The sequence below is a fragment of the Lepidochelys kempii genome, chromosome 25 (assembly GCF_965140265.1).
Source record: "Lepidochelys kempii isolate rLepKem1 chromosome 25, rLepKem1.hap2, whole genome shotgun sequence".
NCBI lineage: Eukaryota > Metazoa > Chordata > Testudines > Cheloniidae > Lepidochelys > Lepidochelys kempii.
In genome coordinates, this window is record NC_133280.1 from 13,395,814 (window position 1) to 13,419,663 (window position 23,850).

At 50.9% G+C, this 23,850-nt stretch overlaps 1 protein-coding gene across 3 annotated transcripts; it reads right to left on the reverse strand.

Annotated features, from left to right (window-relative positions):
• Window positions 1-2,000: 2,000 nt before the first annotated feature.
• On the reverse strand, window positions 2,001-23,799 carry REEP6 (receptor accessory protein 6). Of its 3 annotated transcripts, none has more exons than XM_073323979.1 (6): window positions 23,595-23,799; window positions 10,164-10,257; window positions 9,455-9,593; window positions 8,624-8,792; window positions 8,009-8,074; window positions 2,001-4,076 (listed from the first exon to the last, which is right to left on the reverse strand). In XM_073323979.1, the coding sequence occupies exons 1-6, from the start codon at window positions 23,707-23,709 to the stop codon at window positions 4,027-4,029; spliced, it is 633 nt and encodes a 210-aa protein (XP_073180080.1). In that variant the 5' UTR covers window positions 23,710-23,799; the 3' UTR covers window positions 2,001-4,026. The 3 variants fall into 3 exon arrangements, with proteins under 3 accessions (XP_073180080.1, XP_073180082.1, XP_073180081.1); XM_073323981.1 differs by having other exon boundaries at window positions 8,009-8,219; XM_073323980.1 differs by lacking the exon at window positions 8,009-8,074.
• Between the last annotated feature and the right edge of the window lie 51 nt (window positions 23,800-23,850).

Below are 23,850 nucleotides of genomic sequence, written 5' to 3' on the forward strand. Positions count from 1 at the left end.
GACCCGGGGGCTGGGGGGGGGGGGAAGATCCGAGGGGGGCGGGGCGAAGCGTGACTCAGCCCCAGCCCCTGAGGCCCCGCCCCCCTCCCCATCTGGAGCGGGAGGCCACCCCACCCTGAGATCCCCACATCCCTGGGGCCGCGCCCCACATCCCCGGGGCCGCGCCCCACATCCCCGGGGCCTCTCCCTCGGCCCCAGGGCGAGCGGTGCCCGGGCGGAGATGAGCACAGCTGCCCTTGGCGGCGCGGGGCCGTAGGGGTGTGAGATTTGGGACCCCAGCCGGAGCGGGTCGAACAAGGCGAGGGGCCGGCGGGGCTGGGCCCAGCCGCCGTGGGCCGGCCTTGGGGCACCGTGTTTTCCCTGGGGGGGCCCAGAGGACTAAGGGGGGGGATAGGTGCCGTCCCGAACTCCTGAGGGGGTCAGCTCCTGTGAAAGGCATCCAGTGCAGGGGTGGGGAGGACGGGGGGCCACTGACGGCCCCCGGCCTGCAGGCGTTTTTAGAGAGGTAGCTTTCAGCCTAGGGCAACCAGGTGTCCGCTTTTGACCCACCATTTAGGGCAGCTGGCCGGGAGGGCCAGAGCAGAGGCCCACAGGGGCACGGCCAGCGGGGCAATGAGCGAGTACCCAGCAGTGCGTGTAAGGTGCCTCCTTACCCTCCCTCCCACACCCACACCCACACCGGTGAACGCTGTCGCTTAACCTCTGAACTCTGGGGCTGCGCTGGCCAAGGACAGCGACTGCGAGTGGGGTGCAGAGAAGGGTCGGGCACGTTAAAGGGACTGGTGGGTTGCTGGACTTAAGACCCAGAGGGGGAAAAGGACACTGCCCAACTTACTTGGGGGTGTTCCTTTGGCTCACCGGTTGTGTTTATGAACCCTAGTCGTGGTGTTTTCCCAAATCAATGCTGGGTTACTTCCCTCCTTTTATTAAAAGCTTTTGCTACACTCAGGCGCCCAGAGGGTGGTGTGTAATTGGTCCTGGGGGTGGGTTTGAGCTGGTTTTATGTTGTATTGTTGAAAAGGAGCCACTAGGTACTGAACCCGGGCCTTGGTGCTGCTGGCTCCACCTGGCAGAAGGGTTACGTTTTTTGCAAGCAATCCCATCATGCCGAGCACCTAGGCGGGGGGGGGGGGGTGGTCTATGCAAACGAGATCAGCTTCTGATGTCTTTTTCCACAGCTCACCACTAGATATCAGGGGGAGAGCTCATTCAGCCCCTGCTTGCACAAATAGGCCTGTAGCTCATTCAATATCACCCCCTGGGGGTTGGGGTAGGGATACCCACTTGCAGATTTCCTATAGGGGCTCTCGGTTTATGGGGCCACCTTTACTGTGCAGCGAAAAGGTTGTTTATCTCAAGTGCTTGAGATTCAGTCACTCATGAAATCCTCTCACCTGTCCCAACCTCAGCATATACAGCACAGCAAAATCTCTAGTAGCACCTGCAGCAGCCCTATGAACTGGGTGACTGCTGGGCAGGTGGGTAAGACTGGTAGCTTGTCGATACAAAAAGTGGCATGTCCTGTTATGTCGAAACGGCAAGTCCTCAGCTGGCACCCAGGAAGCAGCAGCAAGAGCTGCCAAGGTTGAAGTAGCAGTAACTCGCGTATGGGGTCACTTATGCCTCTGGTTGAATCAGCAGTAACTCACTGACTTTAAGGGGAGTTACATCCACATTGATCTGAATTTGCTCCATTCCTAAATTGTTACCCTCAAATTACTTTTGCTGCCCAGGTGAAGCAAGCAGATGGCACTCCAGGGACAGAATAGCAGTGTCCAATCTCCCTTCTCTGTCTCATGCAGGAGGACCCCCAGGGTAGGATTGAGGTGCAGTGGCAGAATGGGGCATCGGTGGTGCTCTGTAGCTCTTCCTCTAAACTGGGGAGAGGGGGGCTTTCATTGGTCCTCTGCTTCCCTTCCCCAGGATTCAGAGAGTCTGCGTCAGGAATAAAGCCAAGCATGAAGAGAACAAGCAATGCAAATAAAACCCGTGAACAGAACCGAGTTTGAGTCACATTTATTCGGTTTCAAACAAAATAAATGAATACAAATGAGGGGGGGGGAGAGAATCCCGTTATGAGCAATTTTTTTTTTTTTAAATAAAAAAGCAGCCAGTACATGAACTGCTGTACCTTGATGGAGTTACCACTGAGGACAAACGGAAGCCTGTTGCTCCCTACAGAATTCACAGCTTGTTGAGATTGCCCCCTGCCAGGATCTGATGAAGTAAATTAGAGACATTAACATTTTATTTTCTAAAGAGGAGGGAGATGGTGAATTGCAAGCAGAACGCAGACATGCTAGAGTTCAGGGTCTGAAGTGTGGAGGGAGCAAGGGGCAGCCTAAAATCAGGGTTTTCCAAGCTCAAACAGGATTAAGATTTGGTCCAAGTTAAGTTACAGCTTGTTGGCTTAGTGAAAGATGTCAAAGCTAGCAAAAGCCGGATGCCAAAGCACTGGAAAGCAAACATGCCCTGAAAGCATCCTGCCCACAGCACGCACCCTACTGGAAGACCCTGCCTTGTCCAGTTCTGGAAGTGAACTGCAGAGCCAACACCTAACCAGACTGCCAGGACATGTATGATTGCCAAAGCAGCCTGCTAGGATGGAAGCACAGCTGCAGGCCCGCAGGCTATGGAGTGCATGCTGCTCACAGGTTGGTGCTAACTTCCCCCTCCCCGCAAAGACCACCTGTCCCCTATTGCACTGCTGTTGCCTGGGTGAGACCAAAAAACTCCCTAGGGACCCCTTCCTGGAGCTGCACTCAGTGCTGGGATTCGGGCAGAGGCAGACTCTGAACTGGTATGGACGTTCGGTCAGCTGCATAACCGCTAGCAGGGAAGTGCCAGCAGAGGGTTAAAAAAACGTGAGTCAGCATTTCCAAAGTCACGCAGTACTGCTGCCTTTTTCCTCCTTCAAAAGGATTAAAGATCTGAACGTTTCTGTGGATCGCAGGATCTCCCTGGAGGTAACAGCTTCATGTGCATGTTAATTCCCCACCTCCGCTGCCCCCGTACAGCTCCCTGCAGCCCCCACAGGACACACCGCTGTGGTTCGTTTTATGATCACAAAGCAGAGCAGCAACTTCTGTGGTGTTGCTATTGCTAGCGATTGCAGAAGAGTGAATAGTCTGGAACTCCCTCCCCTTGAAGCCAGGCATGAACATCTTTCTGTGTCAGCCAGCATTGTTCGCAAACCCGCCCCTCTCCCAGCTTTGTTGTTTACCGGAAGCTTGGCCCCTGTCTTCAGAGAGGGGCAGCACAAGGCCGGGGCGTGCGAGGGGAAGAGAAGAGCTGCCTGCTCTAGGGCTGGACCCGAGCCTGCTGAAGTGAAAACTGAACAAGCCAGAGACAGAAAAACAACCTGTGGGATTGACAGCTGAAGAGCCAGTGGCTACAGAACCCACTTCCTTCTCCCTTTTGTGCTGTGGTTTATTGCAAAGTATCCTGCATTAGGATGAGTGTGTAGCCTGGGGGTGGGGGAAACAGGATGGGGGCTTGAAGGCTTTATAGCCGGGAGTTATACTGCATCATGATTCTACACCTAAGCTCAGGCCACAAAAATACTAGAAGGGTGGGTCTCAGGCTAGCTCCAGGGGCCTGCCTCCCCCTCCAATCTGTGCTCTACCTCATAAAACAGGATTGGGGAAAATGCACCAGCAGCCCCTGTGATCTAGTGCAGAGCTGACAGCCTTCCTGTAGAATAAAGGCTGCCTGCAAAACAGGAACTACCAAATTGTCTCTCTATTTGAGATCAGAAGGTCCCACCGTGCCTAGGTGCTGACTCCCAGCAAATGCCTGGCTGTAATTTTAGATCTGCTGGAGCTCTTTAGGTTTGGGGAGATCTGGAAGGTGTACTTCTTAGACAGCTTAGAGCCAGTTGCTTGCTGTTGCTACTGGCCAGTGTGGTTTCAGAGTGGGAAGGGGAATCACTGGTTTATTGACGGGTGCCCGTGGGTTACTTCAAGCCTTTGGTTTAGGGAGTTGCATTGGGAAACTCAGAACAGCCGGCGCCTTGGAGCTCCGTCCTCACTTGGTCTTGTCAGATTCTAGACCAAGGTGCACTGCTGCTTTGGATGCTACAAGGAGGAAAATAAAGGCAATTAGCACATTGGTCACCTGTCACTGGACCTCTGAGTGATCGAATGATCCCTATAACCTCTGCCCCCACCCTCCTAGAGTAAGGGAAGTATTGAATCCATTTTACAGACCGGTCAGTGGAGGCACAGAGAAGTGACTTGCCCACGGTCATGGAGGACATCCATGGCAGAGCCAGCAATAGAGAGTCGAGGAGCGCTGCCTCCGGCTTGTGCTCGAATCACCAGACAACATTCCTTCCCTGAGCCAGGAATAAAACCCAGCTTGTTGAGCATTGCTCTAACCACTGGACTCCCCTTTATCCTACACCCTATTCCCTGGGTATTAGACCCCCAAAAAACCTCTGCTATTCCAGTGTGGCAATGTCTTCTCTTCTCTTTGCTTATGTCCTGTCTCTGGTTAAGAAGTCTGCTGCTATCACGCTTAGGCAAAACACTCGGCATGAACAGGAGGCAGACAAAAGCCTTGCCCGGGCACAGAGGTACCCTTGTGTGCAAGCTTGTGAACTTCTTGGCAGAGCTCCTACCTAATCCACTTTAGGAGCAGCTACAGCCCTAGTAATCCAGCTATAACACCACAAACCACTGCATCAGCTTTCCAGGGTGTTAAAGCTAGGTACTCCAGACCAGACAGCCCATAGCCAGATTCTCCTCTTTTGGAGCACTTAAGACCCTGAAGGGGAAAAAGGACACTGCCCAGCTTACTTTGGGGGGGGGGGGGGGGGAGGCTTGGCATGCAGCCAGGGGCCCAGGGGCTGGTTAGGCAGAGGTACAGTAGAACCTCAGAGTTACAAACACCTTGGGAACGGAGGTTTGTAACTGAGCAAAACGTTATGGTTGTTCTTTCAAAAATTTACAACTGAACATTGATTTACTACAGCTTTGACACTTTACACTGCAGAAGAAAAATACAGCCCCGCCCCCGCCCCTTACATTTAAACACAGTAGGGAATCATAGAATATCAGAGTTGGAAGGGACCTCAGGAGATCATCTAGTCCAACCCCCTGCTCAAAGCAGGCACAATCCCCAATTTTTATTTTTTTTTTGCCCCAGATCCCTAAGTGGCCCCCTCAGGGATTGAACTCACAACCGTGGGTTTAGCAGGCCAATGCTCAAACCACTGAGCTAAAAAATAAATACTGTATTTGCTTTTTTGTGTGTCTTTGCTGCTGCCTGATTGTGTACTTCCAGTTCCAAACGAGGTGTGGGGTTAACTGGTCAGTTCATAACTCTGGTGTTTGTAACTCTGAGGTTCTACTGTACCTGCAGCAGGGGCCTGGAAACCTGAGCTGCGAAGAATTTGTACCCCACCCCGGCCAACAGCTGCAGGGGTGGAGCTGTGCCCCTCCCAAAGGGAACTGGAGTGGCAATCTAAAGCACCAGCTAGGTCCCATCGTCACCTGAGGCTTTACACACTCCATTCCTCCTGCTTTCAAAGTTAACCCTCTGTCTGCCCTGGGTAGGTTCCTATCCAGGCATCCATGCCTACCACACACACTATAGTAACTGGGCACCTCTCAGGGGTGTCTGTGCTGCAGTTAAAGACCAGCACCTGGCCTGTGTCAGCTGACTCAGGCTATGGGGCTGTTTAAATGCAAAGTAGACATTCAGGCTAGAGCCTGGGCTCTGGTAGCCTGCAAAGGTCCCAGAGCCCGGGCTCCAGCCCAAGCCAGCTGACACAGCCCAGCCGCAGTTGTTTAACTGCAGTGTAACGAACCCCAAGTGATTTTCCCCTGTGGTCTCTGAAGGGGACCAAGGGGGCTTCCCAGCCAGGAACTGCACCCTTCAGCTGGAAGGTGAAACGGGCTGGGACTGATGCCCCCTGAGAACGCTCACACTAGGGAGTGCTACGTTAGCAGAGCTATTTGCGTTGCTGGAACGGAGTATGCCATGTAATCCACTTCTGGCTAATGCGATTGATGGATTTAATGTGTCAAGAGGGGCAGCTGGGAACTCCCGGCCCTGTAATTCCACACACAGGCAGCTGGGGTCAGTTCAAGGGATGAGGGGTAGGGGATGCTCCCTCTTGGGCGAGTTTCTGTGGCTCAGCCGTCCAAGGGGTGGTTTTTCCTTTGCCCCGTCCTCAGGTCAGATAGGAAATTGCAGAGCCTCCACTCTCCCTCCCCTGCAGGGTCACCCCATGATGCAGCCACTGTCTTGGACTTCAGTACCCATCATATGATGCCTGTTGGGAGTGGGGAAGCCCCTGTTCCCCATAAGCAGCAGGGCACTGCAGACACAGCGCCCCAAGTGCTGGCGGGCTCAGGGAGAAACAGCCAGACCTTTCTGAGCAACCCACTCCCACCAGGGGAGAAACCACGTCAGCACTGTTCCCTCCAGCTGGCCTGCTGCGGTCATCCCTACCCCAGGCCATTGGATTTCACCTCCCACACCGACAAGTCTCTTGTGGGGCCCTGGAATGTAACCCCACCCCCAACATGGGGGTCTCCTACTTGGCACTGCTCCGCCAGCCAAGACACCGGGCTGGGTCTGAGCTGTATTGAAATAGCACTCTGAGGAGTTAACAACCAAATTACCCAGGGATCTGGGGCAGGTGCTACCCAGGAGAAAAAGAGACACCAAACCCCACCCACAAGTATCTACCACCAAGGCATGTATGTGAATGACACGAACACCACAGTAATAAGCAAAGGGAAGACAGACTACAGTGCACCTTCTAGACGGGGGAGAGTTGTGGGGGGGGTTAAGCTACTGGAGGCTAGGGGGTGCTGGCATTTAGAGGACAGAGACTGTTCTCCACAAGGGAAGGAAGAGAAAGGAGAGTTTAGCATGACCCCCCAGTGAGGAATTTTCCTCCAGCATCACCAGCTTCCTCAAGAAACCACAGGGGTTTTCCATCCAAGTAGGTTTATAAAGGACCAGCAGGACAGCCCCATCACTGACTCCTGTTGGAAAAATATGATCTCCACGGTCATGCAAATCTGCATAAGTTACCCATAATGCTCTGGGCTGCAATTGCATGTCACAAGGTTGCTGCTTTCTGGAGCGAAGCATACTCAAGTTACGTTTTTAGGGTTGGCAACACCTGCGGTGTCTGTATAGCGGCAACCTGTCAATCCACGTGCTTTCTAATTGCAGGACCTTTAAGAGCAGCCAGTGAGAAGAGAGCACAAGTTTGACCCAGCACCTTCCTCCAGATGTTTTGCACAAACTCAGCACCGCCTTGACAGCTGCAAAGACTGTTGCCACCTCCACTGGCCCCCAGAGCAGATGGAGCCCTGGCAGAACTTGGCTTCCTGACCCTGCTACCACCAGTGTACCTCAACCCCGCTCCTGAGCGACCCTAGTTTGGGGTCAAAGGGGGAGGTTCCTTTCCCAGTGCTCATTTAATCCTTGGCATGTCTGCCAAGGCTGCCAGCCGGAGGGCCAATACAGTGGGCGGTGTTTGTAATGAGCACAATGCAGGAATCACTGGGTGACACTTTAGGGCCTGTGTTATGCTGGGGATCAGATTAGTTTGGCAACAGCCCCTCTGACTTTAAAAATCTAGGTGGGGGGCGGGGCAGAGGGAAATCCACTGGCAACTAGATAGCAGCCACCAAAATAAAAAGGCCCCTGAAGACACATGTTTTGGTCCTTGCTGATCTTCGGCTGGATTTGAACCAGCCATTGGAGGGGCTCGAGAGCCAACTAACAAGTCCCTGAACCATCACTGCCACTGCACCCCTCCCCCTGACCCCCAAATTCTAGCAGCCATTGGGACAGGAGATAAAGCAGCATCTTCAACCAAGAAGATGCTCAGGGGCTTTGCTCCAAACAGCACCAAGATTTGAACTGGCTGCCTTTAAAACCCAAGAGCAAGTGTCCTGGTCCAGCCCGTACTGACGTGTGGGGGGAAGTCGTGCTAAACTGGCCTTTGCCCTACGGATGACCGACATGAGTTATTACATACAGACAAGCTGAGCTGTGGCCCCCTCGGACACCAGACGGGCTCTGCTGTTGGCCAGCGCATGGAGGACTGTGCAGAGAGGCACAAGGGAAGAGAGAGAAAACAAAGAGGCAAGAGATTACGAGCTGATTCGTATCGCTGCGGAGAGGAGACAGGGCTCTGTCTGGACACAAAGTTACGGAACGAGAGAAGGGTGGAGAGAGAGCGCATGATCCTGCAGCGACACCGACGGGATGGTCTAGTCTTGAACGAGGGCCTGTGCTGCTCTAGCAGGGGGCAAACGGCCCTCTGAAAATACTCCCAGCTCAGAGGGTCTCCCTGGCCGAGGTAAGGGCCCTGCTCCCAGTCCAGGGGCAGATTAGAGGTATGGCTAGAGTACCTTGTATGACAGCTAATCTCTGCTTCCCAGGACACACACAAGGCCATGGGAAGCAATGCCAAAATTAGAGCAGCCCTGAGACAGCTCTAACTTACACCCCGACCTGGGAGGGCCCTGCCCTGGACTACAAGGAGAACAAAAGGTGGTTTAACGCCCCTCCCCGCATTGCTGCCCCAAGCACAGGAACGGGGTAACTGAGAACACAGGCCAGAATAGAGAGAGGGATCAGGACACGGTACCTTCTCTGGTGACTGTCGAAGCAGTGTCGAGCGCCTTGCCACTCAGGTCACTGAGCACGTGATCTACTGTCTGGTGGTGCTTCAGGAAGCAGGGCCGGATGACATTTTGGTACAACACCTGGGAGCCATTCCAGGAGATGGGTGCCATGCACCAGACCAGGAACAGGCACTGCAGGGAAGGAGACACTTCACTCCAGGTTTGGAAGAGACCCAGAGGTCAGATGGCAAGACACAAACCATCCCAATGCATCAGCTATAAAGGACAGAATTGGCCACGGGTGACGTCAGCAGGACAAACCCTCAGTGAGGAGCATTCAGCTGGACGAGGAGGGGAAAGCAGCCAAGAGGCTCCAGCTAGACCTGAACAAACTATTTGGTCTGTTTTGGTTCACACGTGCGTCAGTTCAAGTTTTAGGCGGGCTCAGGCCCAGTTAGGTGAAGAATCACCTCCAAGAGGAGCCAGCGAGTTTTATCCGAGCCTGGCTCTGCTCAGCGACCACTGGTACCATGGTGGGCTTCCACGGCTATTGTCTAAAACCCATTGAACTTGATGGGAGTGTCTGCCAACTTCAATGAGCTTTGGGCTGGACTCTCTGCCTAGAAACAGCAACCCTCTAGACACCCACGACAGATAGAAATGCCAGGCTAGAGTCATCCCTGGTATTGACTTCCAGTTACACCAAAGAGAGATTGGCCCCAAGCCTGTAGTGCTACTAATTGGTCAACTTCACATTAACCTAAGGTTTTTATCTCCAGAAGATGGCTCATGGAGGGAGAAATAGGACAGAAGCCAACCTCTGTCATCCGTCCCGTCCTGTCCCCCCCAGTTACCTTTCCAGCATAGTAAAACGGGAACCAGTAGAGGAAGGTGTCTGAAAAAAACTCTGCCACACTGAAGACTCCATATACCACCCAGTACGTGAGCCACATGGTGTCATCGTCCTTGTTAGTGCTTTCAATGGCTTTGATGCTACGGGCAGAAAGGGGACAGGTCAGTTCTACCTTCTACACTGCTTAGGTGCGTTAAAGATGGGCATGTTAAGGCTGAGATTTTCAGAGCTTACTAAACGAGTTGGGAGGGTCAGTTTTGGGTGCCCCCCAGAGGCTTTGCTGAGCATCCACTGTCTGAAGAACATACCCCTTTAAGGGAGCCTCAAGTTGAGCACCCCAAAAAAAACCACAGTAATTTTTTTTTTTATCATCTTGGTCAAAAAACCCAATGGAGACTAAACTTGGGACTCAAAGAACATCGTGGGATGTTCTCCCTGGTCGAGGAGTATTTAGCATTTCATACGCAATGGGCAGGTACTGATCGTTTTAGCATTTTTGTGGGGCCCAGCTGCAGCTTAATACTAATTCCTATAGCCACTCAGAGGGCTCCGCGCGGCGACGTTGGAGGTGAACACAACATGGTGCGTTCTGCCGGGTGCCTCCCCCCAGAGAGAAGTTCTCAGGGGTGAAACGAACACCCCTGCCCTCCACCCCCATGTAAAGCCAGGGAAGTGCAGTGCTAAGCAGAGTGCAGACTGCTGGCACTTACGAGACGTAGGCTGGGTAGACAAAGCCAATGAGGTTACACAGCAGCGAGGCGCCATATCCAAACAGGAGGTACAGCCCCAGGAACGCGATGGTACCTGGTCAGGAAAGGAGACAGGAAAAGAGTCACATTCCCCAGGGCTGAGATTCGTGCTAGCGTGCGACTGCCATTAGCCAGCTATGTCCCAAACAAAGTTGTAATTGGAGAAACCCCCTCAGCATGGTGGTGTCAGATCTATTTTGTTGGTAGTCAGATGGCCAGTCTGGGTGTGTGGCCACCGGACAAGCTCACTCCTAGGTTGGGTTAACTCCCGTCTGCTGATACCATCTTCCTTATTTCCTTTAACCTGTCGTTTGCACAGGGCCGGCCTGGAGGCTCCCCTTTGATTCAATCCTGCCTCCAACGGCAGAAATCAGGCAGGGTCACTTGCTTGAAGGCATTTAACAGGCGTTTTGCCATGTAGGACTCTGACCCTTGGCATCACGAGCTCCCAGAGGGCACAGGGGGTAAACAGAGTTTTACAGGAATGCCCGGGGCAATTCTAGGCATATCAAGTCACTGAAGGAGTGGATGTGAGGTCTCAGAGGCAAGCCAGTAGCACACTGGTCAGCATAACCATGCCACGTTGTAGGCGAGGATATTTATGAAGTTTTGTACCCAGACTGGAAATTATATTCTTAAGGTCAGAGTTAAAGACGGTTGCCAGGAGGTGACGAACATGGCCCTATCAGACAGGCAGAAAACGCATATCTACTTGTCTGGTTATATGCAGAGGATTGTATACTTCACCACAGACCCTTGTGTGTGCGCTGAGCCCCCAGCAAAAGTGAACAAGAGCCTGCAAAATCTCCAGCAAGGAATACACAGCAGGAGGGTGACTAAAGACCAAAGGACTCTTGATATACCTGTGGGCTATAAAGGGACACCCTGGTATCTTTCACCGAGGAAGTAAGCAAGCCCATAGTTCACTTCATGAACAGAAGAGCACCGCCAGGCTTGGCTGTGCTGCACAGAGAATTTGGGGCAAGCTTTGGCTCTCATGACACCATAGTGGCCTGTTAAGTTGACGCTCTAGGACCTGGGTTATGATTTTATTTGATGTGTAACCTTCTCTTTCCAGGTTTCACAGTAGCAGCCGTGTTAGTCTGTGTTCGCAAAAAGAAAAGGAGTACTTGTGGTACCTTAGAGACTAACCAATTTATTTGAGCATAAGCTTTTGTGAGCTACAGCCCACTTCATCGGATGCATTCAGTGGAAAATACAATGGGGAGATTTATATACATAGAGAACATGAAACAATGGGTGTTACCATGCAGACTGTAACGAGAGTGATCACTTAAGAGGAGCTATTACCAGCAGGATGCGGGAAACCTTTTGTAGTGATAATCAAAGAGGGCCATTTCCAGCAGTTGACAAGAACGTCTGAGGAACGGTGGGGGGGGGGGAATAAACATGGGGAAATAGTTTACTTTGTGTAATGACCCATCCACTCCCAGTCTCTATTCAAACCTAAGTTAATTGTATCCAGTTTGCAAATTAATTCCAATTCAACAGTCTCTCCTCGGAGTCTGTTTCTGAAGTTTTTTTGTTGAAGAATTGCAACTTTTAGGTCTGTAATCGAGTGACCAAAGAGATTGAAGTGTTCTCCAACTGGTTTTTGGATGTTACAATTCTTGACGTCTGATTCGTGTCCATTTATTCTTTTAATGTAGAGACTGTCCAGTTTGACCAATGTACATGGCAGAGGGGCATTGCTGGCACATGATGGCATAGATCACATTGGTGGATGTGCAGGTGAACGAGCCTCTGATAGTGTGGCTGATGTGATTAGGCCCTGTGATGGTGTCCCCTGAATAGATATGTGGGCACAGTTGGAAACAGGCTTTGTTGCAAGGATAGGTTCCTGGGTTAGTGGTTCTGTTGTGTGGTTGCCAGTGAGTATTTGCTTCAGGTTGGGGGGCTGTCTGTAGGCACCATTGGAATCTTTGTGCTTTGTAGAAGAAACACACTCGCTTGCTCCATAAACAAATCTAAGTGCTGTGTGTTAAGCGGCGCTGTGCTGGTAAGCTGGGGCGGGGTACTGCTCCTTTGGGAGCAGAGGATCTGGAAATGCCAGTGGATCAGTGGCCGGTTGCTCCAGAGAGATGTTCGGAGGTTGGAACATGCCTATTTTGAAGCTGTACAGAGAGAGCAGGGCCGGCAGAAGCCTGGATGGCAGTGCTTGTATTCCCAGCGGTGATGGGGAGCCAACCCATGGTGGGCACCGATGGGGTAGGTGGTAGCAAGGAGCCTCACAACCCTGGGTACCCTGGGGAAGCGTCACACCATGGCAGAGACATTGAGGATATACCTGTGCTGGAGCAGGAAGGTAGCTTCCAGCTGGGGTAGATGTACCCCTGCTAGCTCTGATCAAGCCAGGGAACCAAAAAGAGCAGCGTAGCCATGGCAACGCAAGTAGCAGGATGGGGGTAGCCGCCCCAGATATGACCCATCAGAAACCAGAGGGATGTACTTGGGCGGCCACCCTGTCCTGCTGCCGCGGCTACACTGCTATTTTTAGATGTGGGGGGATGTCTGGAAGTTACCCTCAAAGTCTCACTCATTTAAACAGTCACGGCCTAAGACGACTCCCTGCCAACAAGGGGTGGGGGGGTACAGACTCTGCATGTGACCTTAGGCCAGTCACTTTGTGCCTCAGTTTCCCCATATGTAAAAAAAATGTGGGGAGGTTTGATACCGACCCACTCCATAGAGCAGTCATAAGGCATCAATAGTCAAGGTGCTTTAAGATCCTTTGATGGAAGACACTAGCAAGTGACACTGTTATTTACTCCAGCTTGGCTTATTGTGGTTCTCCCAGGAAAGTAAAGCACATCTGTGCAGGAGTCGGAGCTCTCTCAGAGACCACAGAACAAACTCCTCCAGGAACAAGGGGCCATCACAGACCTCTTGATCTTCTGCTCCAAGTGCAAGGCACATTTCTCCACCCTGCCTTCGCCAATACAAGCGAAGCAGCGTGGGCATTGGAAAGAGACACTAAACCTTAACACTGCACACCACACACAATTCTCCCCCAGCCGAGAGAACAAGCCACACGTGATGGATGCCAGCTCTATCGCTTAACGCACAAACGGAAGACGCTCAGATACCGTGGTGATGAAGGCAAGATACGAACTAACGTATAACAAAGATTTGGTCAGCCCAGCGAGAGAACGTCCAAAGGTTCCTTTAACGATCCTCAGGAGCTGTGGTACGTTGCCATTTTCCTTCGCTGAAATTCCTGTTGTGCAAGATACTATTGGCATTTGGAAATAAAACCTTCACAGACCTGGCAAGAACCTTTGATCCCATGGGAGCCTCATGTTCCCGCCTTTCCCCTGGGCTTTGCAAATATTGCTGCAACCTTTGAGCGACAAGCAGGAGTACAGCTGAAACTGGGCAGTGGGGTGTGGGTGGTAGTTCTTCCCATTCCTTAGCAAGGCTCCTGAGGACTCATGGGAGCCAGGGTGGCTTTAAAAAAAAGTTTTGGATAAAATGCTTTGAGGAAAAAAAAACCACACCTATCTAAAGATCGTTTTAATTCAGATATATTCGAGCTATAATGTATCTCATCATGGAATAGAGATTATAAATTCTAGTTCTACAGTATGAGACAAAATATTCATTTAATGTTTAAGAAAAGTTTTGTAAAGGAGTTCCAATAATTCATGGATCAGGGACCCAATCTTATGGGGTTCCAGGGGCTTCTGTATAGACTTAGGTTAATCTATCTACCCAGTGGGGACTCGGTATCTTCCAGACTGAGCACTATCAGAAATGCTTAGTTTTGCAGTTCTCAAACTGTGGATTTGTGTCTCCAGAGATAACATGCTTGTTAACAGCAAAAAAAAAAAAATGGTTGGTTGGTTGTAAATAAATATCTACCTATAAGTGAGAAATAACAGACCTCAACTCTATTGTCCTTCTGCACATTTGTGTACACAGAGTCAATCCCTTACCTCTCTCTCTCAAAGTGCAAAGTTTCAAAAAGTTCAGTGAACAGAAGATTGTTGGGGGTGGAATAAATCTGGACAAGGAGAAGAAGCCTGGAGATAAATGTGAGAAGGGAGGGACAGGCAGTAGAAACGAAAGAGAAATCGTTTGAGCAGCATATTCCAGAAGTCCCTCCGGGGGGAGGGATAGCTCAGTGGTTTGAGCATTGGCCTGCTAAACCCAGGGTTGTGAGTTCAATCCTTGAGGGGGCCACTTAGAGATCTGGGGCAAAAATTGGAGATTGGTCCTGCTTTGAGCAGGGGGTTGGACTAGATGACCTCCTGAGGTCCCTTCCAACCCTGATACTCTATGACTCTATGATTAAGTCCTGAGGTCTTTCTGAGTGTAGCCTTCATTGCTTTGAGATCAACCCGACCATTCTCTCACTAGAAGGGAAAACCTAGAATGGCAGCAGGCTGTAAAGAGACCTAATGTTTTAAAGAAAGTCACACCAGTGACCTGGAGGAAGTCACTTAAACACTTGGATTCAGAGACTGTTGAAGTGATAATCTCACTTTTAACAGCAGTAGCTTCTGCCGGTGTAGAAAGAATATTTTCTTCCTTTGGACTAATTCATTCCAAACTGAGAAATCGTTTGGGACCTGAAGAAGCAGGCAAGCTTGGTTTTCTTTTCCAGATTATGAATAAACAGGAAAATGAAAGTGAAGACGACTGAGTTAGCTGCAGACACCAATATTTTAAGTTTCTCATATTGACTGGGCTGACAGTTGATTTAAATTTTTGTTTTTTTAAATATTTCATTTAACTATTTTAGTTAAACAGTTTTAACAAAAACAAACCTGATTTTAAAAAACTTGAATATTTAAAATAAAAAATTCATATGCTTGTTTTGTTAAAATATTATGTGTTTGCTGTTGAAGAAAAAATCCAGAACACATAACGTTGTTGTTTTAGTTAAATAAAACAAATATAAATGTCCAGTGATGTTCTCCTCCTAATACAGCATGGCAAGAAAATCCTCCAAATATTAATGATTAACCTGTTGAATTGGAGATATTTATGAAGTCATTGGGAGGTGAACTATCTGCTTCAATTACCTTTGGTAAATGAAATAACCAATCATTCATTTTCTGATATAGCTGTAACACTAATCTGAAAAGTTTTCCAAATAAGTCACTGTTTAAAAATGAAACCTACATCTCTCCTCTGAGTTGTGAAGAATATGTATTAAGGTTATAACAACAAGAATGCACTTTTATTTAGAAATCCATGATTAAACCGAGTCTTCCTGACTAGTGATTTAAATCAAATCCACCCTGATGGGAGCAGTGGAGAAGTCCAACATCAAGCAAAGCAGATCCCCAGAAGGGCTAGAGAGGCATCTCCCGACACCACTAAAAGCTAGTCACCTCCATTCCATCAGCTGGTTCTTTGCAGCTAGTGGAAAAATCTCTCATTAGCTCTTTCTTCGGCCTTTACCACGAGAAGTGACCCACGGCAAAGTGAGCAGCCATAGGCACAAGTGGTCTGCACGGCACCCAGCTATGAGTTAGCAACTCAGGGGCCAGCCCAGTCTCCCACCTTCACGGCAAGACCAAAAGGGAAGGAGAGCATAAGAACAGCCACACAGGATCAGACCAATGGTCCACCTTGCCCAGCTTCCTGTTAATGCAGCCAGTTAGCAGGGGCTGTGCTGGTCTTTTTATTTTTATATATATTAGATGAGGACTGGACTGAGGCCAACACATTTCACTTCAGCAGCAGCCTTCGCCCCCCAACAGATGGGGTCAGTAGCACCTGCCAGGGCTGGATTTGAACCAACTACTTCAAGGTGGAGGGCCCCATAGGCCATGCCCACTCCTCTGAGCTCCTCCCCCTCCCCATTTCTATTGCTTCCTTAACTTTGGGGAACTATTTGCCAGGGTTAGGAACAACCTGCTATCCGCAGAGCACATCAGATTCTGTGCAAGGGCTGGTCTTCCCATTGGTTCCGAGAGTTGAGACAGGAGCCCCGTCGGGAGAATGGGGCTGTTTGGGAACACGCTGCATTCCCTGTCGTGGTGGTGAAGCAAAAATTGCTACTAAGTGGCAAGATGTTTGCAAGGAGACATTAGTAAGCTCTGGAAGAAAGGAAAACAGAGTGGAGAGGCATCCATCATTGCTAATGGATCTGAAAGCTTACAAGTCATTTTAATGGAAGGAGGGTCTCTTGCTGGCCTTCAGGCTAATGCTAGGGGGTGTCTGTACTGTTTTTAAAACCAGGTGCATGTAAGAGAGCAGCAGCACTGAGGAAAACAGGATGTGATAGGCAGAGAGCAATTCAGAGACCCCTGGATTCTTGCTCCTCAGTCAGGTCCTTCTGGGGCAAACAAAGGAGACAACCAGCTCAGATGACTGGAGATGCAGTGTAGTCTAGTGGTTAAGCGCATGGGATTCAAAAGACCTGCATTCAATTCCCAGCTCTGCCCTTGACCTGCTGTGTGACCACAGGCATGTCCCCTCTACGTGCCTCTTTCCCCTCCCATGCTTTGTCTCGCCTATTTAGCTTGAGAGCTCCTGGGGGGTAGAATGTCAGTTAGATATATGTACAGCGCCTGGCACAATGGGGTCCAAATCTTAGCTGGGACTTCTAGGTGCTACTGCCATACAGATATGCGCAACAGAAGAACTGCCCCCCAAACTCTTCCTCCACAAGTTTTGGGGGATAAGTCCTCTTCTTCTGCACGCTGATCAGGGCGTCAGCCAGGATCAGCAGCATCCACAGCGACCTTGCAGCACGTCTGATCCAGCTTGACCCAAAAACTACCGGAGGTCACATGAGCAAGCCAGCAGGGAGGCGGTAGGATGTGTTTGCTATGCTTGACACAAAGACTATGATGGGTATGGATGTTACTAGAGGAAAAAACAACCCCATTTGCTCCCCTACATCAACTTTAGATTCGATAGGGGGCCCACAGCTGGTGGACAGGGAGGAGCACGGGGACAGCTCATCAGGTGCATAGTGGGATAGGAGGAGCAGGAGAATTATGGTGGGGAGCAGCCAAAATGTAGCCTCTGCGCTCCAGGATCTGAGCTCTCCTGCAGTGCGAGTGGTTCACCTGGGCATTCAGTGGCATGGGGCTGTGTTTCTTCTCCCCACTCTTGCCTGAGCATCGGCAGTAGAGCTGGAGAGCTTGATGCTCCGCATCCTCCCTGGGCGACAGAGGTCCCATGAGCTCAGGGAACCTGTCTGGGAGTTTCCCAGTTGCTGGGACCCGCTACGTACACACCTTTGCTGCTGTCTTTGAGTGTTCTTAATAAACTACAAATATTTAGTACAAGTTTGTGCAGAGACTTAAACCCTCCCAGTCCCAGTAGTTAAAACCTATCTTGGTTTTGATTTAATCGATTGAGAGGGGAATGCTGCCTAGCCTAGAAGAGGAGAAAACCCTAAGTTCCGCACTGCGTGTTCCTGAAGGATGCACATTTGGAGAGAGTTCAGTAGATCAGCCTAGCAGCTGTGTGTTATCCAGGGACGGCACAAAGGTTGAGACACAAAGTTCAGGAAGAACACTCACTGCCGACAAGCACAAGCAAAGCAGTAAGTGCAGCACCCCACATGCCCCCCGGCATTGCAATTAACAGGCCAGGCCTATCTCCCAATCAAGGAGGGGTGGCAGCTAATTACCCTATTCCACACACCCATCCTCTAGCAATGCCAGTCTTACAGACGTGGCACTTCACCAGCACAGACAGATTACTGGGGACTGCAGGGACGCTCACCGATACACGTCCGAAGGGATCTGGATTGGTTCACGCTGATTTGCAAACAGTTACTAAAATCTGCAAGAGCACCAGAACACAGGCCTCTAGAGGAGAAACTCTATTAACTAGTAGTGGCAATAGGCTCTTATATTCAGTGGATAAGTTACCAAAGAGGGACATGACACTCTGCTCATGTTACGTATGCTATAACATGACCCTCCTGCCCTGCAGAGCACAGATGGGCCCCAAAAGGGGCATAAAAAGCCTCAAGCTTTAAGCCACTTTCTAATTATTAGGGGTGAGGAGGAGGCCTTCACAGGGGGCAGATTATCCCGCGCTTGCCTGTTTTCTTGCGCCTTCCTCTGAAGAATCAGATGTTGGCCAGCCGGAGGCAGGATACTGACCAGCTTGACTCTGGGTCTGGTTTAGGGCAGCAAGTCCGGTGTAAAAGCCCCTGGGTCAGACTGGCAGGAGTAATTTCAGCCCTGCACAGGGTTTGCAGCGTGGCATTTGCCATCCCTCCCTTTAAAATAAAGCAACATCACACCATGGTGGGCCCAGCTGAGAGTGCCTTAAAATTGGTTTTATGGGCGGCATGAAGTCTACCCACAGGAACTTTTTGAAATACCAGCGTGCTTAAGCCCTACAACAGGGCACATATCAAAAGATAGCATGGGGGGGGGGAGGGGAGAAAGACAACAACCACATTCATTCGGTGGGATTAAGGCCTTTGCTTATGTGTTTGGATTTCTCTTTTCCTTACAGATCATAAAAGGACTATCTACGACTGGCTGTGGAAGCTGGCCACACAGCTCTGCCAGTGCAGATCGGTTCTGACATGCAGCACTCCCTGTTCTCCCTCACAGACAGCTTGGCCAATGCCCCTTTGTGACAGTGGGAATTTTCTAGAATAGTTTTATGCGGCCGACGCATGCCTCAGTTTCCCCCCTGTCCTTTCATTGCTACCCAGTGGTTGCAAAAGGGTTAAATCTGCTCTGGAGGCAGAGCAGAAGACATAAGGTGTTGGCTCACATACCTGTCTGGGGTGGTACGAATGGGTTCCCAATGGGTCGTAAAATGGGTTGGCTGACATCCACCCATATCAGTGGAGGATCCAGAAAGACAATGGGACTGAACAATTGACACCCAAAGACCTTGGGCAGGCAGAGCATGTGACCACCTGGCCATGTCTCTGCAGGACAATGGGCCGAGAGTCAGGTGGCTCAGCAGGAGCTCTCACCTGGGACTGACAAAGATACAGAAGGAGAGCCAAAAATGGATCCAACAGCAGTTTGGCTGTGCGGAGCACAGGCTTGGCCAGGATAGACCATGTCCTAAGCCTTGCTTCCCTATGGTAATCTAAGGACACTCCAATGCCATGTTACAGTCGACTAATAAATCCTACTCCGCCTGGGGTCACTGCAAATACTCTCTAAAGCGCATTGTCCCTGAAGAGCATAATGGCTCTGCCCAAAAGCGAGCATCTCAGCTGGACTCGCTGGGCAGAGCTCCTGGGGTGAAACCGAGTGCTGGAGCCCTAGGACTCTGCCTCTGTGGCACGGAGGCTGCATGATGTACAATTAAGGAAGAGAGTGACCCCACTGGGGGACTGGTTTCAGAGGAACAGCCGTGTTAGTCTGTATTCGCAAAAAGAAAAGGAGTACTTGTAGCACCTTAGAGACTAACCAATTTATTTGAGCATGAGCTTTCGTGAGCTCATGCTCAAATAAATTGGTTAGTCTCTAAGGTGCCACAAGTACTCCTTTTCTTTTTTCACTGGGGGACTGGGTTTCTCCAAGGGACCGTTTAAAAACTGGGGCAGAGCGCAGCTCTTGTGGCTCCATGACAACCTTCAACCTGACCTTCTGCGCTAGCTGCTATTCCACGCAGCCCTGCCCAGTGCAGAACGCTGCCAGTGCGCCCCAGTCCTCATCAGTGAGGCCCCTGCTAATCTAGTCCGTTATAGAGACAGGGTGTATTGCATGGATCTCCCCAATACCTGACACCGCCAAAGCATTTTGCAAACGTTAATTAAAAAGTGCAACCCCCCCACCAAAGTAGGCAGTGGGTATAATGCATGCAGGTCTTGCATGACAACCATACTCCTTTCAAATCATGTTCTAGAACAGGAGTAGATCCCTTGTCTTCGGAGGCCAAAGACTAATGGCTACATTTAACATCCCACGGGGGCGGGGGGGGGGGCGGGTGTGAGAAAATCAATTTTAAAGAGCTCTAAAAGGGAACAAGAACAATGATGTTTAAAAGGCAAAGTAAGTTTTGCAGGGGCGTCCCCTTTCAATGCATACAGAAGCTAGGAACGGTAGGCCAGCAACAGAAGCAGACGGCAGGCTTACACTTCCGATCAGCTACAAGGGAGCTGCTTTTTTAATATTCCTTTGTTCTCAAGCTGTCCACTACCCAGCTTAACCCATCACGTGGCTGAACTGCAGACAGGCACTGACAAAGACAGCTTGTCAAGGACTCCATGCCAGCATCTCTCCATAGTACAGGAACCCAGATTGCAATTCAAATAAAATCAGAGTAAAATACAGTTGGACTAAAACAAAAGTTTGCATTAAAGCTTGGCAGAGTGGGGTGGGGGAGGGGGAGAGGGAGAGAAGCCCTGCTGCCTGGGAGACAGACTCTCCTTTCACAGGAGTTAATCATTAGGCCACAAAGAGTAGCTATCTTGGCGTAGACTGGCTTCTAGCTGAAGTCTGATTAATAACAATTCACACGTCCCTCTACTAAGGAGAGCGTATTAAATCCTAAATATCCCAGTGCCACACAGACTCCCTTGGATCTTCGGCAGCAAGGATGTCAGCGGGCTAAGTACTGTTTGCAAATATTGCCTGCTTGAAAAAACACATGACAACACATCTCTTTATGCAGATGTTTCCAGCATTGTGACATACAGCATTTAAAGCCAGGAAAGTCCCAGGTAAAGGTGAAATGAGGAAAGTGTACTCCAGCATGCAGGCGCCTGTGTGATGCACCATCACAGCAGCACCCAAAGGTTGCAATCAGGAACAGGGCCCCCTGTTATAAAATAACCCCGTCTCCGCCCCAAAGAGTCTAAGCCCAATCTTGCTAGTTGTCCCATGAGCTAAACACAGGGGTCCGGACACACAGACCACAATCCTGCAGGTTGGTCCAAGAGGAACCAAGACAGGTGAGAATATGCCATAGAGGAATGAAACAAAATAGGATTTCCAATGAGCAATTTCCTATTTATTCCTTTAGGATCAGACTTTGAAGTTGGCAGAGGATGCTTACAGTTATAAATGAATGAGTAGCTTCATGCCAGTCCCAGCCTACAGCAGTCAGCTACCTCAAACCTACTGTTGCTGCACTTGCTGCAGAAGAAAGGAAAGAACAGGAGGACTTGGGGCACCTTACAGACGAACCGATTTATTTGAGCATCCGCTTTCATGAGCTACAGCTCCCTTCACCCGGTGCATGCAGTGGAATGCATCCGATGAAGGGAGCTGTAGCTCACGAAAGCGGATGCTCAAATAAATTGGTTCGTCTGTAAGGTGCCCCAAGTCCTCCTGTTCTGTCTGTGGATACAGACTAACACAGCAGCTACTCTGAAAGAAGAACGAACAAACTTCCCGGAGTCGGCCAAGCAAAGGTTGGATGGGACGTCAGGCACCGTGTGACCTCGGGGAGCACAAAGAAGAGGGTTTTTGAGAAAGGGGGAAGAAGATCTTCATTTGGCCCATTAATGCCAAAGGTCAAAGTGCTTGTGAGCTGGGAATTTTGATTCCTACCACCAGCTTGCAGCAAATGTTTAAGAATGGTCTCATGTAAAACCAATGCAGACAAGGAGTCCTGCGGCACCTTATAGACTAACAGACGTATTTGATTATGAGCTTTTGTCGGCGAGTACCCACGAAAGCTCACGCTCCAATACGTCTGTTAGTCTATAAGGTGCCGCAGGACTCTTTGCCGCTTTTACAGATCCAGACTAACACGGCTCCCCCTCTGAAGCTTGACACAATGCAGATAGAGAGGTTTGGCTAGAGGGGAATGGGGGACTCCAGCTTCTGTTCCTGACTCTACCACAAGCTTCCTGTTGGGCCAATTATTTGACCTCTCTGTGGTTCCCTCTGCTACACAAAGATACTTCCTCCCTCCCGAGCAGCGCTGGGGTGAGTTCGTGGCCGTCACTGAACTTTCCAAATAGTCGCTAAAGTACTGTATAGCTGGGCATTTAGCTTGGAAGCACCGACTGGCCATTCAGCCAAAACAGTCAGCTACACTAACAATGCGTCTTGTGCCATTACTGGATACAAACACAGGATCTTAGGAATTGCTGGACTGGATCAGACCCAAGGACCATCTAACCCAATACCTACCAGTTGCTTCAGAGGAAGCTGCAAGAAATCCCACAGGAGGCAGATGATCTCCCCCCATCCCAAGCAGAGTTTGGTTTAAACCCTGCAGCATGATACACGTTGACTTCTTCTATTAGCCCCTTAAATAGCTGGTCTGAAAAAGTATCGCATCCTCCAGCCAGGTGTTTCTCAAGAGCAGGTCTACCAGGCGGTGCCAGTTCGCAGTGCTCGCCCCCCCCCGCCCAGTCACACCCAGCAGCAAGGAGATCCAGAAACAACTGGGCTTTGGGCAGTGGAGGAGAGAGCTCCTAGAGACCTGTACATTGCAAGCCAAACAGGCCACATGTGGTCAGAGACCAGGAGAGGCTCTCAGAGTTCAGCCACAGGCAAGAGGCAAAAAGAAAAGGAGGACTTATGGCACCTTAGAGACTAACCAATTTATTTGAGCATGAGCTTTCGTGAGCTACAGCTCACTTCATCGGATGCATACATCTGATGAAGTGAGCTGTAGCTCACGAAAGCTCATGCTCAAATAAATTGGTTAGTCTCTAAGGTGCCACAAGTCCTCCTTTTCTTTTTGCGAATACAGACTAACACGGCTGTTACTCTGAAACCAGGCAAGAGGCAGAGTTTCAAAGAGCTCAGGCTTTTTCTTCTTGTGAGGGTCTCCCCCCCTTTCCCTTCCCCATCCCTTGAAACTGACTCAGTCAAGCAAAGCCCTTTAATGGGACGGGCCTGGAGCACATTTGCAAGACTCTCCCTTTCCAGGCAAAGATCAACAGGCAACTGCACCTCCAGTGCTGGGGGAAGGGGGCACCAAGGGAGGGGGCATTGGGAAAGGAGATCCCAGGGGGAAAGGGGGTCTCTTGATGGGAGGAATGTGGCAGGGATATATTGAGAAAGGGTGTCCCTGGGAAGAGAGCTGTAGTGAGGTCCCCTTAGAAAGGGGGGTGCCCCAAGGGGTTCCCCAAGAGTGGGAGGACATACACGGCAAAGGGGGGCCCCTGCCAGATAAAGTGTCCCTCCCCGGGGAAGGTGCGGGCGAGGAAATAGCACTCCTGGTTTGCAGGAGCGGGAGGACCCCTTGGAAGGGGTGTCCTTGGGGAGCAAGGGGAATCTCTGTGGCGAGGTCCCGTTAGAAAGGGGAGTGCCCCGAGGGGTTCCCCGAGAGTGGGAGGACGCGCAGGGCAAAGGGGGGCTCCTGCCGGATAAAGCGTCCCTCCCCGGGGAAGGTGGAGGGGAGGAAATCGCACGCCTGGCTCCGCAGGAAGGGGGGGTTCGCTGGAGCGGGAGGTCCCCTAGGACGGGGTGTCCTTGGGGAGCGCCCCGGCTCCGAGGGCGGTTCCCGGGCTCCCACCTGTGGCCAGATAGTAGCGCTTGACGCCGGTCTTGGCCTCCAGCCGGCCCAGCAGGTCGGTGAGCAGGCTGGGCTGGTGGAGGAAGCTCTCGAAGCGCTGCTGCAGGGAGCCCATAGCTGCTGCGACGGGGCGAGCCGCGCTCCGGCTCCCGCGGCGGCTGCTCGCTCTCTATCCGCCTCGGGGCCGGGCCGGGCCGGGCCCGCCTCCCCGCGCCGGGCCAATGCGGGAGCGGGGCGGGGCGCAGCCAGGTGGGAG